Genomic DNA, 14,936 nt, shown 5'->3' with positions numbered 1-14,936 from the left:
AAGTTTTTTTTTTTTTCCTATAAATAAAATACCTTGCAGTTACCCGGTCCTCCACCCCTTCTCCCCTCGTCCTCCCCCTAGTGGTAAGGCACGGAGCGACGCTGAGCTGTTGAAGCTCCGTCCGCAGAGCCACCTGCCCCTTTACGTGCAGGCTCCTTTTAAAGTTGTATTTAAAAGACTGCCTTCAGAAATGCTGCTTCTATTTGGCAGGACTTGTATTCAGCTTGGCCCTTTCCGCCAGGAATGAAGGCTCCTTTGAAAGAAAACAAAATGAATTTTATGACTTTATTCTCTGTGTTCTCCTCTTACAGGGTGTGGGTCCCAGTTTGAAGGGAGGGAACCAGGATCAGGTAGGAAAACGGGTCCTTTATAAAGAAAAGGGAGGTTATTAGAGCTACTCCTCTGGGGGATATAGGACTCCAGGAGGCTCTGCCTCCCCCAAATGTGGAAACAAGACTGGTCTTTAAGATTAAAAAACCCACTCGAGGACAAAACCTATACAGCCTCCTTACCAAGAAAGGCTCCTGTGCCACCCGAGGCTGGTTTATTGGAATAAAAGGCAAACAGTTTCGTGGAGAGGAGTGCTGTTCAGTAGAACTTTCTGTGGCAACGGAAACACCCTGTAAATCTTCACTGGCCAAAAGAAACTAGGCACACTTAGCCACACGTAGCCACACGTCAGGTGCTCAGCAGCTGACACAATTGAGGAACTGAAGTTCTGGTTTTACTTCAGCCTTAACATGGTCACGTGTGGCTACGAACTGCCCCTTGGCCAGTGCGGGGCCGGGCCGGGCCTGGTTCACATCTGAGTTACTCAACATGGGGGCCTCTGTCCGCCCCCGGATCTGCAGGCTGCTTCCAAGAGCAGACGAACTCAGGTTACCTTACATGAAGCACCCGGCACAGGGCCTGGCACACAGTCATGTCGAGCTGGGCCCGGGCCTCTTCCCTCCCCGGCTCCCGGCAGGGCCCCACCACGGCCGCATGCCGGCCTGTCGCTGTCGCACTCCCAGCTGGGGCAGGCCCCCCAGGTGGTCCCCTCCTCACAGACTGGCTCCCTGGAGTTCAGTTCTGCTGACTCGTGAGAGTCTGTTCTCTTTTTTTCTTGCTGTCAACAGGTCGCCAGGCTCGTTTGTCCATCTCCTGTGAGTTAAGGTAATGAGACTCAACCTCTGGAACACGCTTTTGTGTCTGGGCCTCTAAGATTGAGGACCACTGCCTCCCCTGGCCCTCCTCCAGTGTGCTCGGCTGAGGTAGTACTCCGCCGGGAGGCTGCTGGCCAGTCAGCCCGGGGGCCAGCTCTGACCCGACCTGGGTCTCTACCTGCCGGCTAAAATGTTGGGAGGAAGAGACAGGAGGGGTTGGTACTGCCCTGACTCTGGCCCAGCACGTTGGTGTTTTTGAATAGGCACTGTTCAGTCTAGCGTGAGTACGGGGAGTAAGACCGTCTTCGATCCACCCTTTGTGGAGACAAAACCGCTCCTCCAAGCGCTGACCTACATAAATTTCCATCCCCGCTCCACCCTCCTCAGGCCGAGCCGCCAGACCGGGCAGCAGAACAAAGCATTTCCCTTAGGATTCTGCCAAAGGACACTGTCACTGCCCTTTGACCCGGCTGCCCTAGACCCAGCCCCCCTGCCCTGACTGGCGGCTTACACTCAGGGTGCACCACCGCAGCCCCGCCAGCCATGTGGGAGCAGCTCAGGAGTGGCGCGGCCTTGCTGGGTGTGTTCTCCAGTTCCCTGTTCAAGGTGTTCGGTCTCTTTCCTTCCGGTCTTTTTCAGGCGTGTTTTTCTTTGCTGCTGAGATTATATTGTCTACAATCCTGTATTTCCACGGATTACCGCCCCCCCCCGGCCCCCCGCAGGCAACAGCATCTTAAACCTCCCCAGCACCGTGCTCGAGGCCTGCCCTCCTTTGAGCCTTTGTTTTCACGCTGCTGGTTGGCAGTGGACGGCAGGTCGTCCTGGGTGCCCAGCGGGTCAGCCGCACAGAACAAGGAGGCCAGAGTGCTGCAGCTCAGCCTCAAGCCTTCACAGCCTCTGGGCAAGGTTCCTTCCTCTTCTCCCCTCAAGTTCCAAGGCAGATCTGCACATAATCAAGCTCTCCCCACACAGGCCCGTGTGCACACCAGCTGTGCAGCTGTATCCGAAAGCTACCATTGGTCTCCCAGGGTCACCTGAAGACTTAACTGAGCACGCTGGCTGGCCTCCGAGTCCGCTCTACCCACATCTTTAAGGCCCATCTCTACACGATAAGTGTCAACGTCTGACCTCACTTGGTGTTTCTTCCTTGGTCTTAAGGCTGGTCCTTTTGCTACACAGTTCCCATCCTCTAGGCTATGCCATGGCAGCTCCCACGTCCTAGTTGTGAGATCTCGAGCAAGTCAAAACACGACCGAACTTCCATTTCCTCATCTGTTGGAACGGGAATGGCCACATGGCCACATGGCCCAAGCACCTCCACAACTAATGCGGTCTCTCAGGAGCCTGGGACCAGCCTGTGGCCTGTCAACTCTCTTGTCAGTCTTAACTGTCAGACCTCTGGTGTCCTCCACCAGATCAGACAGGCATCTGTAGTGAAATTTTATTACAAAATTATAAAGCAGAGCTCTGTAACAAAAAAAATACACATTTGGGTTTAACACCCAAGGAAGTCTGAGAGAATCTTAATATAAGCCACATCTGAAAGATTTCAAATTCGTACAGCATAGTGCACGGATTCCCGTACAGCTTATTGTTACTAGCTCGGATCCAGCCATTCCAAGGCATTATGAACCAGTCGGCTCTCCCAAGTCTTAAAACAAGTCTCAAATGAAATCTCAGAACAATCACAGCCAAAGCTACAGAGTAACTGGAAGAATTAAGATGTTGCATGATAATTAAGACCAAGGATCCATGAGGGGCAAGGGAGAGCACTCATAAAAAGTTTTCTACCTAGGTTAGATAGTAACTGAAATGGGATCCCAGCCTTTATTTGGTGTAATAATGATGAATAACAACAAATCAGGGTTGTTAGACACCTTTTTTCCTGAATGGAAACCTTCACCAAAAGAGATTGAGGGGCAAGTTCTTTCTCCAAACTGAGCAAATGATACCAGTTCTAATTCTTACTGAGGTTACTAAACAACCTTCAGGATATTATTTTTAACTTCTGTCTAGGAGGGAATGTGGGAGGTAGGGAGAGGTAAGGCCTCAGCAGTGAAAAGTTTTAAGTAGGGAAAGAGCCAGCTTCTGCCCTGAAGTTATGACTAGATTGTAACTGAGTTGCATTATACAGAGAGAGACCTGTTTCACAGCGGAATCGAGAAGTAGCTGAATCCTCTGCTGAACTGGTAGGCATTGTAAACTGTAGTATGTACTATGTCCAGCAAAAAGGTGAAACGTCCTCTAAGCAGTCCTCTCTCTTGATTCGCCCGATTCCTACAAAGGCTGTCCCAGAATCAAAGCATCCAGGACTTGGTATGATGTCGAGGTAAGTGGCCCAGTGTGCAACTGACAACTACTTTACGAAATAAATTTCATTCCTCCAAAGGGGAACAATGGTTGATGACGGGGGAAAGCCAAAGTATGTCTGTACCAATAAGCAGGTCCCCTTGGAGGTTTCCCACTGTTTTCCAACATCCTGACTGGTTCCAGTCTGAGAGAACTTGACTGCATAGCAGGGATGGGATGGGGTGCGGGGTGGCCTGCCAAGGCCCTCAGGTGCATTGGGGTTGCGTAGCTCACCCACAGGTAATGGCAGCCCACACAGCTCCTTCTGATAGCATGTGTCTGTTCTTGGCTAAGCTTCTCCAGCAAACTTAAGCCCTTTGGCTCTTCCAGTGGTAGAACCACCCTAAGAGGGCTTGAGAATATCCAACTCATTGTACGGTCTTTCCTAAAGGGCCTGGAGAATGCTTCTTCCAGACCTGCCCTCAAGTCAGTAGGCTGAGAAAGGAAATGGGAGCAGGGAGTCCCCACTAACCTGGGGAATTAAGACTTGGAGCTGTCTGCCCCAGGGCTGAATCCAGTCTCATTCAGTACCTTCAGATACCCCTTAGCTGTTCAGTTTTGGTCTCCAGGAACTTCACAAAAAGTGTGGCTGGAGAAGAGCAAGGCTCCTCACCTTAGTCTTTATGCCTTCAGTGAGACCCTGTTTAAAACCTCCGTGGGGAAGAGAAGGACTTCATTCTCTGGGGAAAGTCGTCTGCAATTCCTTTGTGATGGAGAAGTCAAAGTTAAGCAGGAAGCCACTGCTTCCGCCCAAAACTTTCCCTTTTCTCATAAACTAAAATTAAGGATGGCGCACAGGCCCTAAGAGCAGCAGAGATGATCCCCGGGCCATCTCACACACACGACTCAAACTTCCCTGCAGATGCTTTCTTTGCTGGCTCCCAAGGTTCGGTCAGGAGACTCAACTGCTTCCAATCCCAGCACTTAAGGAAGCAACCTGTAAATGACTTTGAAATTTTTCAATAGCATTTGTGTTTCATTTCTCACCAGAGAAAGTTTACTGGTCCAAATTTAGTCCTAAGGAGGATCACTATTGGTCTGGTAAGCTAACATCTTTTTGATCTGAAGAAACGAATGTTAGGCAATGCAGCAAGAGACTAGCAAAGCTGGTTAAACCACAGAAAGCCAGAGAGACCAGAAAGAAATCCAAATGTGCTGGGGAGGAAGAGAACCATTTCTACCAGGACTTCTGACGGTTGGAATGCAGACAGGCCGCTCAGGGATGGCTGGGGTGCGGGGGGAAGGGGAAAACTGTTAAGTTTACAGAGGAAGGGAGGAAGATCTGGTCCAAGTTCTGGAAAAATCCTCTCTTCATCAATTACCATCATTACCCCAAGATCACTGGAACCAGGGACTTGCCCACGCGATCTGTACCAGTTCCCACCAGCCTCGGGCTCTGCCGGCTGAGAGGTGTGCCGCCGAGGCAGGACAGGCATGCCCAGAGGTGACCGCATCTTTGCTCGAAGATTCTCTTGTTAGCCTGCCCCTCTGCAAGCTAGCCAATCTGGAGCCCAGACCCTTCCAGCTCCATCCCTGTAAGGCACTGAAGAAGCCGGCGCCAGCCCTCAGGATCGGAAGACGTGCACGGCTCGGATCACGTACTGCCGGCAGATGGGACACTCGTTCATGCGCTTGCCGCACTTGGTGCAGGTGACCATGTGGCCGCACTCCAGCAGGACACAGTCAATGGGTGAGTCCATGCAGATCCTGCACAGGTTCTCTTCCATGCTGGGCGGCACCGCTCCGTCTGGACAAACAGGGCAGAGAAGGGGTGGAGGGAAGAGAAGCCCGTAAGTGCAGGGGGCAGTGGGGGGACGGAGGACGGAGAGAAGGGGCATGCTGCGGACACACCCCCAAATCCACACACTGCCCTCAGCTAGAACTCCAGGTATCAGGCCCCCGTTCCTTGTTTCATCCACACCTCTACTGGTCAGGCTGTAGAGGTGCAGAACAAAGTACTTGGAGATCAGATACAACCCAGAACAGGACAGCTAAATAAGGCAGAGTCCTCAAGGCTTCAAAGAATTTTCAGACAGTTGAGGCTGTAATGTGAGTAAGTGGCACTTAGGGACTCATTATCCCCCGAGGCAGAACATGCTGAAAAGATAAAAACTGTTTCTAAAAAGTCTGATACAAAGGGAACTGTAGTGAATGGCTCATGAAGGATCGCAAGGCTTCTCAGTAAACCTATCCCCAACTGAATACAGCCAAGGGTCCTGGGGGGCCCCTGTGCTGTCCCACAACCTTCCCCAGGGCTTCCTCTGAGGAGGCTTCCTGGTGGAAGAGCCCAGCAGAGATCACGGCTCCCTCTTCTGTGCTACCCCCACACCAGCTTCTCACATGGAATTAAAATGTCTAACTTCTTAGCTCCCCCATGACTCTATGCGCTCCTTAATTCAACCAATTCGCTCAATTTCTGCAACTATATACTTAGTATTTGTTGGATGCTCTGAGGTCAGATCTTCCTCTTTGAATCCCGAAAATGCCAATCACGTGGCAGGGGTTCTCAAAATGTCTGATAAATGAACACCTCCCAAGGGAGTCCGAACAGCTCACATTTGTAGAATGCTGTGCCAGGCAGGGTCCTAAGAGTCTTGCATATTTTAACTCTTTGAATCCTCGTGAAAACTACGAAGTAGGTACTCTTACTACTCGTTTTATAGCCTTGAGGCCACTGAGGCCAAGGAGTTAAGTGGCTTGCCCAAGGGCACACAGCTGCTGAGCAGAGCCAGGATTCAAATCCAGGCAGGCAGGCCTTCTGGGCAAGAGGCCTGATGACAGGGACTCTCAAATCAATATTAACTGCTCAGGGCACAGAGTTCTCAGTAACAGCTAGCTGGCTTACGTGAGCGGGGAGGTGCGGAGGGCATGGCCAGTACCCCACTTTAGTGCGAACAGAACCACCTTCGTGTCCAAAGACCTAGCCATCCCCAGCAGGTTTTAAATGGTGGCCTGAAGCCCCAGCTGGGGCTCCATGCTCAGTGCTGAGTCGGCTTGAGATTTTTTTCCCTCTCCCTTCCCCTCTCTGCCCGTCCCCCTACCCTGTACACTTGCTCTCTCATTCTCTCAAAATAATAAAATCTTTATAAATTGTAGCCTGAACCAGGGAGCAGCCGTAAGTAGGGAGCTGGCTTCGTACCAGTCACCTGTCCCACTCCACAGGGGAATTCTCTGTACTCTGCTGCCCGGCACTTTCTTCTGCTTCCTAGACTATTCAAAAAGTCAACACTTAGGGGGGCTAGCTGTGAAAGGCAGTGAAACCGATTTACCCCTCTGGAGCAGCTGTTGGCCCTAACAGGGGTTTGGAAAAGGGCTGAACTGTACCTATAACTGAACTGGAGTGAATTATAGAATATCATATTAATTTTCTTAGGAATAACAGACTCAACCGACTCCGTTACCAGTATCCCCCCAGGGAATCAAAAAAGAAGGGAAGACAGCAAGTGGAACAGCCCGATCTTGGTACTGGGTGGGGGGCTAGAACCCACAAGGGTTTTGGGGAGCTAAGAAATCAACTCTTCAGGATTTAACAGCTGGAAGACTGCCCCATTCTGAGCAAAAGGCCTTTTTGCCAAATAACAAATTTGGAGTCTTCTGAAAGTTTTAAAATGGTTTGCAGGCCCCCAACGCTACTCTGAGAACATTCTCTCTTGGGGGAAGAGCTCACAACCACACAGCCTTGAAGCTTTCAAAAAGATAGAAGGTATTTTAGAATGAAGCCCAGACCCAGCCAGATGCCTGCAGTGCGTCCTGGGGTCCCCGAAGGCCCCCTGGTGGTCTTGAACACACTGATGGGTGTGTAGCAGCTGAGGTGGTATATGCGCCTCGTGTCCAGAGAGCACACAGGTGACCCCTTTCCTGCTCTGTCTCCAGAGCAGCTCTAGCCACCGCCCAGCCCTGTACAAACAAGGCTCAGGTCACCTCCCTTTCTTTCTGGTTGGTACCAGAAGTTGTCAAGCATCCCAAGTGATCTCCCTGAAGGTCCACAGAGACCCTCCCCACTCGGACCAAAACAGAGTGAAAACCGTAAGGGAAGGAGTGCCGTAGCAGCAGGGGTATGAAAAATGAACCGGATGCGACACATGGCCATCACTCACTTTGCTAAATATTTTACAAATGCTCACTCCCGAGCTCTGGCAGCCCCGAGACCTGCAAATCAAGCTGTCCCTGGGTCTGCCACTCTTCACCCTTCCTGGTGAGGCAAGAATGAGAATTTTTAAAGATGCTGAGAAGCCCTGCTTCCCTGTGCATTTCCCCCAGCTCACTCTCTCGACGCCACTACGCTCAGAATTCTTAGACTGCTAAGAGGAAGCAGGGTTGGCAGAAGGGAAGGACCCCAGAGCTCAGAGCCTAAGCATGGTCCCAAGCAGAAGCAACTACGTACCGTTTTGGTCTTCAGCACCACACACTGAAAAGGAAAGAGAAAGAAGAGGTCTGCATATGTGACAGCGTGAGCAAAGTCTCCCACCAGCCCGTCTGCCGCCCTCGGACTGCTTCCCTGGCCTGGGGACCCGGCTGGCGGAGAGCCCGGCCGGACGCACGCCCTCCCCTCACATGCTGAGAGCTCGCGCACAGCCCCTGCCGGTGTGTCTGATCCGGTCTTAGAGAAACGGATTCCGCCGGCGCGCGTGAACAACACTGCCACGTAGGCAGGACACTGCACGGGCACAGTACCCTCTTCTATCGCTTCTGAAGCCCGCATTAGAACCGGCTATTCCAGTCAGCCAAGGAGTCTGGATGGAGTGCCCCGGTGGGGCCATGTCCTGTTCCCCAGGACCTCACAACGCTATGGAGATTCTGGGGACAGCCCCAAAGGGAAGTGAGTCTGACTAGAGGACTGGTCAGACATCCCAACTCTGATGAACCAGTGGGATGAGAGAGGAGAGCCTGGAATCGGACTTAACCACTAACAGCAGGCAAGGAATCAAAATGCTGATTGCAGGAGCTAAATCAGTCGGGGGGAGGGGAAGGTTCTGGGTAAAATTTTAGGAAATTAGTTTAAAACAGTCAAACACACTCCTCTTCTGCAGGACTTCTCTGCCTTTCCTATCTACCAGGAAGATCTGTTTTTTTTTCCCCAAACTCAATTAACCACAAACCTAGACAACTTACCTTATTGGGCATCGCCTAAAAATGATACTGTGTAGAATGCTTTGGGAAATGACCATAGGGAAAGCCCAGGCTCAGGCAGCATAGATCTATTTCCCTTGTGCCATGGGTTCACCTCTCCATCTCCCAACTGTTGAGAACAGTACTGCTGAGGTACTAGCGGGGATGGCAGGGTGACACGGGGTGGGAAAGGCTACGGACTCAGTCCAGGAAATCTTCAGTGAAACCCAGGCTCTACAATAAAAGGGTAATGCCAGGGGCGCCTGGGTGGCTCAGTCAGTTGAGCGTCCACTCTTGGTTTCGGCTCAGGCCATGATCTCAGGGTGGTGAGACTGAGCCCCGTGTTGGGCTCCACACTCAGCGAGGAGTCCACTTGAGATCCTTTCCCTCTGCCCCCCCCCTACACGCATGCTCTCTCTCTCTTTCCCTCAAATAAATAAATCTTAAAAAGGGGGGGGGGGCGGGTAGTGCTAATAATGCCTATTTCACAGGCCGCCCTGAGGACTGAATAAATGGTTACGGAGCCTAGCCTGGTCCTGGCACTCAACTTCAAATGGCAGCTATTATTAGCTGGTGCCAAGGTGGAAGGTGACTCCTTGCTTGGCTAAGCGCACGGAAACCAAGTCAGGCCATGCCGTCAAACTGCAGAATGAGAGCAAGTGCCCCCTGGACAGCGCCTCACCCAGGTGCTGGAGCCCCTTCTGGTCCTTGTACAGCCGCGTCACCCTCTCCATCAGCTCCCACTTCTCACAGCAGCCCTTGTAGTTGACGAAGTTGCGCGCCAGGATCTCTTTCAGCTGCCGCACGGTCAGACCTTCAATGTCCTCCAGGTCAGTCAGGTCAGACAGAGAGGCCCGCCGGCCCGGGACGAAGCTGTCCTCTGAGTCGACAGACTGCAATGGCAACGGTGCGATTGGTGGCCTCAGCTCTCACCTCCCAAGCTCTCTCTCCGAGGACCCCGGAGCACTCACTAGGCCGTGCCCACGGGGACTGACCTCAAGAAGAACGGGAGCGGAGGCAGGAAGAGTGCCTGGCATGGCGCTCTGCATGGCCAAAGAGGCCACAGTCTCTTCCTGACCCGTGGTTCTGGGCTCGGGCACGGCCAGCCCCCAACCAACCCATCAGTGGGACAAGTAGAAGGGGCATCGGTGTGAGTCACATGGCCCTGATTTTGACTCCTCCACGGATTGATGCTAAACACTATGGAGCCAGCTGCTCCCCGGCCTCGGCCTGTCTGCCCCTCCATACAGGAGACCCAGCACTCCCACCGCACCGGGTTCCTGTAAAGACTAAATATAGCAGCACAAGAAACCAGCGAGCTTGGTGCCGGTCTCTGCTCTCCCCGCTGCTGCCCTGTGGAAGGGGCAGACTTCCCTGGCGAACATGCCTCTGTGCGCAACCTCGACCACAGCTTTGTGGCCCCGCTGGCTGGCCTACCACGGCTGAGGCCTGACCCCTGCTCATCCTTCCTCCTGATTTTCCGACCTCTTTCCCGTGACGATGGCTACTGTGTGCTAGCAGCAGACGAAAAGAACAAGATTTGCAGAGCAGCACCGGGAGCCCGCCCACCGGCAGCTTACAGGACGTCAAGAGACTAGAAACGAGGGGGCCGCGAGGCTCCCCGGTCTCCACTGGGAGCTCACCACTCTGCCATAACAACTGACAGCTTCGAAGGCTAATCTGGAAGGCTAACACTAAGCTCCACCCCTGACAACAGAACTGTAGGACTGTCATCACACACGGATTTTTCTGCATGTCTGAGTCCGCTGGGAGGGTCCTAATCACCGCCTACCACCACCAGAGAAAAGAGCAAACGCAAAGGCACGGACCCGAGCAGAGGCCCCACCTGGGTCTCATCCTCAGCAGGTGCTCTGGCTGTGCTCTCCAGGTAGACGGGCTCCTCTTGGTCCTGAGACACATGGCCATTGGCCTGTGGGAAGAGAAAGGTGCCATCACATGCACAGAGATGCGGGCCTCTTCCCAGCTCATTCCACATCCAAACACGTTCCCATCTCCCCAGGAACCTGGTGTCTCAAACGATAGCATTTCAGAAGCCTGCTCCCTAGTACTGACTTTGTCAGGCAGAGACACGACACAAACAGATTTCAACTCCAAAACAAGAAGGTCGCTAATTTGCTCCCCACCAGGATGGCATGAGAGGCCGCTCACCGTCAGTGTGGTCTCAGTTCGAACAGGCCAAGCGCGAGGAAGAGCACAGGTCCACGCCACTGCAGGACTGCTCTCTAACGGCCATCCGGTCTCTCCTGGACACCAAGCCCCACCGCCCTCCCCATTAACTCCCACCCACTGTCCTGGGCTCTGCCCCGAGCAGCAATGGGCACCGCTTTCTTACAGATCGTTCCCACCATGTCTTTCTGCCTCCATGCTACATCTCCCTGGCTTCCTCCCCTGACACGGAGGAAACAGTTCTTAGACCCTCACCACTCTGTCCAGTCACTGCTCCCACATTCTAGAAATGGGCTCCAACCAGCAGCGCTCACTAGTACTAAGAACTATCTTGAAGCCTGGTCAAAAATTATTTTAATGCACCTAAGAATCTATTAGCCTAAAACTATAAAGACAGATGTCTATGCTTAAGGAGTTTGGAATGCTAACTTCTCAAAAGGTTTTGCCAAACAGTAGTTCAAACTGTGAGCCTCCTCGTCCCATCACCCTTTAAGCCACAAACCCCTCACCAGACACTCTTCACCGACTGCTCCCTCCAGGCAAAGGGCCTGGTATTAGCCCGGAGCAAAGACATGTCTGAGCTCACAGGCCTTTCCTTTAGACTCTCGGAACACCAATAAAGGGCACAGTCCCAGGAAACCAGTCACCCATGGCCTCAACCACTCATTCCAGATTAGGATGCCTAACATAGAGCTGGTTAAGAAGAGGCAAATAACGGGGCGCCTGGGTGGCTCAGTCGTTAAGCGTCTGCCTTCGGCTCAGGTCATGATCCCAGGGTTCTGGGATCGAGCCCCGCATTGGGCTCCCTGCTCAGCGGGAAGCCTGCTTCTCCCTCTCCCTCTCCCCCTGCTTGTGTTCCCTCTCTCGCTGTGTGTCTCTGTCAAATAAAATCTTTAAAAAGAAGCAGCACGGGGCGCCTGGGTGGCTCAGTCGTTAAGCGTCTGCCTTTGGCTCAGGTCATGATCTCAGGGTCCTGGGATCAAGCCCCACATCGGGCTCCCTGCTCAGCAGGAAGCCTGCTTCTCCCTCTCCCACTCCCCCTGCTTGTGTTCCCTCTCTCGCTGTGTCTCTGTCAAATAAATAAAATCTTTAAAAAGAAGAAGCACATAACTATAGTGGAAATGAAAGTAGAAATCACCACCACCATCCAAAATGCCAAGTGGTAAGAGGAGCATGCACACAGCATATGTGTACGGGGATGCATCCCACACCCTCTCCCCTTAGCTTTATGGAAATGTGGCACCCACCAGTCTCCTGGTGTCACCTTGGAGTTACAAAGTCTCTCCGAGCCTAACCTGTTCCTAAGGAAGGGCTTCTGTATGTCCTTTTTTTTTCCCTAGGAAGAGAAACTGGATGTCCCACTGCAAAGCATGCTCTCGTCTCTTCAGTTTGCCTACTGGCTAAATTAAAATCTCTTAAATAGTATCTGTCCACCATTTTGCTTCCTCCACCCACTTCTTTCCCACTGCCAGGGCACTAGGGGCAAAGGGCAAGAACTCTTGGGGGCGCAGGCGCCCTGGGCAGACTGGCATCCTAGGTGCGGGTAGTCTGCACAAGTCACTTGACTTCCCCACGTCTGTTCTCCTGGCTTGACAAACGCAGATCTCACCAGGACAGGGGATGTGAGCTGGCACCTGCGTGGGACCCGTAGCAGAAGTTTGGAATTTCTGGTTAACGACAGGAAGTTTAGAACCCCCTGCTTTCATTGCAAAATCCACCTGAAGGTTCTTCAGGGAAAAACAATTCCCTCCAGTTACGCCCTGGGCCACCCCAGACAGGAGTGCTCCACTGAGCCGAGGGAGAAGCCCGCACGGGAGGCGGACGCCAGGCAGAGCTCGCCTCAGGCCTGGGGACAGCGCGGCTGCCAGGGGAGCAGAGTGCGGTCCAGTCTTTATGCCTCGGTGCCCGCCAGAGCTGAATCAGGGACCCAGTGCTCACACACCGGAGGCCGCGGCCAGCCACGCCGCACACAACCCTGGTGCTGCGCCAGCCAGACGGAGCTCCCAGCTCTTCAGAGCTGCTGTCATGCCAGCCAGTCCTCCCAACAGCCTGCCAGGAGCCACAGTGCCCTGGGATTACTAGCCCCATTTCACTGCTGAAGGCTCGAAGTTTGCCTGAGGTGACCAAAGAGTCAGCGACAGATTGGTCCGAATGCCCCAGCTATGGCCCAAGCCATATACACCAAAGGGTCACTGAGGCACTGAAGTCTTATCTACGGGACACCATCAGCCCTCACGCGCTGGTTATGTCTCCTGGCCTCACCAGAGCCCAACAGCTGCTTTGCGCATCTACCCCCCCTCCCACGGGAGCCTTCTGAGGGCACCCACCATTCTGCATGGCCCCTGCCCGGTTCTCAGTCCAGCCAACAGGCCGCTCTTCGCTGGCCATTTCTGAGCCCTCCCGGGACGATGACAAGGCAACTTCCCGTTCGAGAGCGTGCCAACCATGCCTGGCCCAAGCAATGACTGGCCACAGAAGCCATGACCACCCCCCTTCCCTCGACATGTGCCTTTCCCTCTGTGCCGTGTGATGGTTCCCAACCCACTAAGACGACTGTAACAAAGGTAAGCAAGAGGGCAGTCTGAACAGAACCACATTTAGAGAGTTAACAGTGAGTTTTCTCAAAATGTTTCTGGAACGAGTTTTTAAAAAATGACTAGCTGGGATAGGTATGTATTAAAAACACAAAATTACCTGGTACCGTGCATGATCATCTCTGAAAAAAACCCAAACAGGAATCTGAGGTCCAGAAAACATCCCTGCAGCAATAGGCAGAAGGGTCTCCCCTAATCATACCGCCCCCCTCCCGCCGCAGTGCAGGCAGGGGAGCAGACTGAGCCCGCAAAGCGGCAGACACAGGCAGGGGCCGCAAACCGGCGCATACCTGCTGGCTTTCCTGAGCCGGGGCCGGGGACACAGACGTGGCTTGTGCGGGCGAAGAGGGGAGGCTTGCCGAGGTAGGAGGTACTGTGCCGGCGTGAGCCTGGGCCAGGAAGGCCTGCTGCTCGGGGAAGTCGGGGGACAAGGGGGGGGCACGAGTCCTGCCCTCCTGAGAAAGTACACGCTGCTGGTCAAGCACCAAGAGCACCAACTCCTCTTTCTCCCGGCACATTTCGGTAGAGATGTCATGGAGGCTGAGATAGTCCCTCAGGTCCTTCACCTTCATCTTCATGAGCTCCTCCCGCCGAAAGGCTGTGGCTCGGAACCGCTGGCAGAGGAGGCAGAGGTGGGGGCCGTTCCCCACTTGGCTCGAACAGGTCATGCAGAAATTCTTCTTGCAGTCCAGGCAGGTCTGCTGCTTAGACCAAGAGGCAGAGGGAACCATGTCAGACTGAGAACAAGACAGAGCGGGAGGGGGGCTCAGGGCCGCCATGTCTAGCGGGACTCCCCTGATCACTCCTGCTGATACAAAGCTACCTCCTGTACATCAGGGTGCAAGCTACCTTGATTTCAGTAAACACCACTCACAGGTGGCAGACCCCCCCCGTAGGCACCTGTGTGCCCACATCCAGGACACTACATTCATTATTGTAGTTGAGACTTACTTTTTTCATTGCAGATAGAGAAACAGAGGGTTTCGATTCTAACAAAAAAAACCACATTTTCATTTAGTCTGCCTCCATTTCTTTATGGTGTCATCTTGGGTGTGTAACTTAGTTTCTCTGGCCCTCAGTTCCCTCATCTGTAAAATGGGGGTGATGACAGTACCTACACCTCATGATTGCCCTACAGTTAAGAGACAACGCATTTAGCGTATATGACACATGATTCTTCAGGGTAAGTATTAACTCTTTTAATTATTATTGTTAGGAAACGCGAGCTAATTTTGGAAGCCAGGATTCAAATCCTGAACTATGATTTTTTTCTACTTTATTGCTGAGAATAGAAAGCAAATGCGTAAGTACGATGGTGATTATTATTCATATTATTGATTAAATTTACTGAGAGGCTACTAGGTGCTAGAGCTTGTCATTTAATTTTCAAAGCAACCCCGCAAAGTATTACTCTATGACTGTATCACGTATTAACATACATCATCGGGGTGCCTGGGTGGCTCAGACGGTTACGTGTCTGCCTTCGGCTCAGGTCATGATCCCGGGGTCCTGGGATCCAGTCTGGCATTGGGCTCCCTGCTGAGCAGGTTGC

At 52.8% G+C, this 14,936-nt stretch overlaps 1 protein-coding gene across 9 annotated transcripts in view; it reads right to left on the bottom strand.

The window, feature by feature from the left end:
• Positions 1-271: 271 nt before the first annotated feature.
• RFFL (ring finger and FYVE like domain containing E3 ubiquitin protein ligase) overlaps positions 272-14,936 on the bottom strand; it is a 65,853-nt gene continuing 51,188 nt past the window's right edge. For 8 of the 9 annotated variants that reach the window (XM_088028371.1, XM_088028372.1, XM_088028369.1 and 5 more), the window contains 5 exons: positions 13,675-14,085; positions 10,450-10,533; positions 9,286-9,496; positions 7,879-7,902; positions 272-5,241 (listed from right to left, as the gene is read on the bottom strand). In XM_088028371.1, the coding sequence (XP_087884497.1) occupies positions 5,060-5,241; positions 7,879-7,902; positions 9,286-9,496; positions 10,450-10,533; positions 13,675-14,085 (912 nt within the window). In that variant the 3' untranslated portion in view covers positions 272-5,059. The remainder of the gene's footprint in view (positions 5,242-7,878; positions 7,903-9,285; positions 9,497-10,449; positions 10,534-13,674; positions 14,086-14,936) is intronic. The other variant, XM_088028366.1, reaches the window with a different exon arrangement.

This window comes from Eumetopias jubatus, unplaced genomic scaffold (assembly GCF_037043125.1).
Source record: "Eumetopias jubatus isolate StellerSeaLion01/CBP00866 unplaced genomic scaffold, mEumJub1_p1.0 scaffold_10, whole genome shotgun sequence".
Classification (NCBI taxonomy): domain Eukaryota; kingdom Metazoa; phylum Chordata; class Mammalia; order Carnivora; family Otariidae; genus Eumetopias; species Eumetopias jubatus.
The sequence above is the reverse complement of the archived record's forward strand: the minus strand, read 5'-3'. Positions and strand labels throughout refer to the sequence as shown.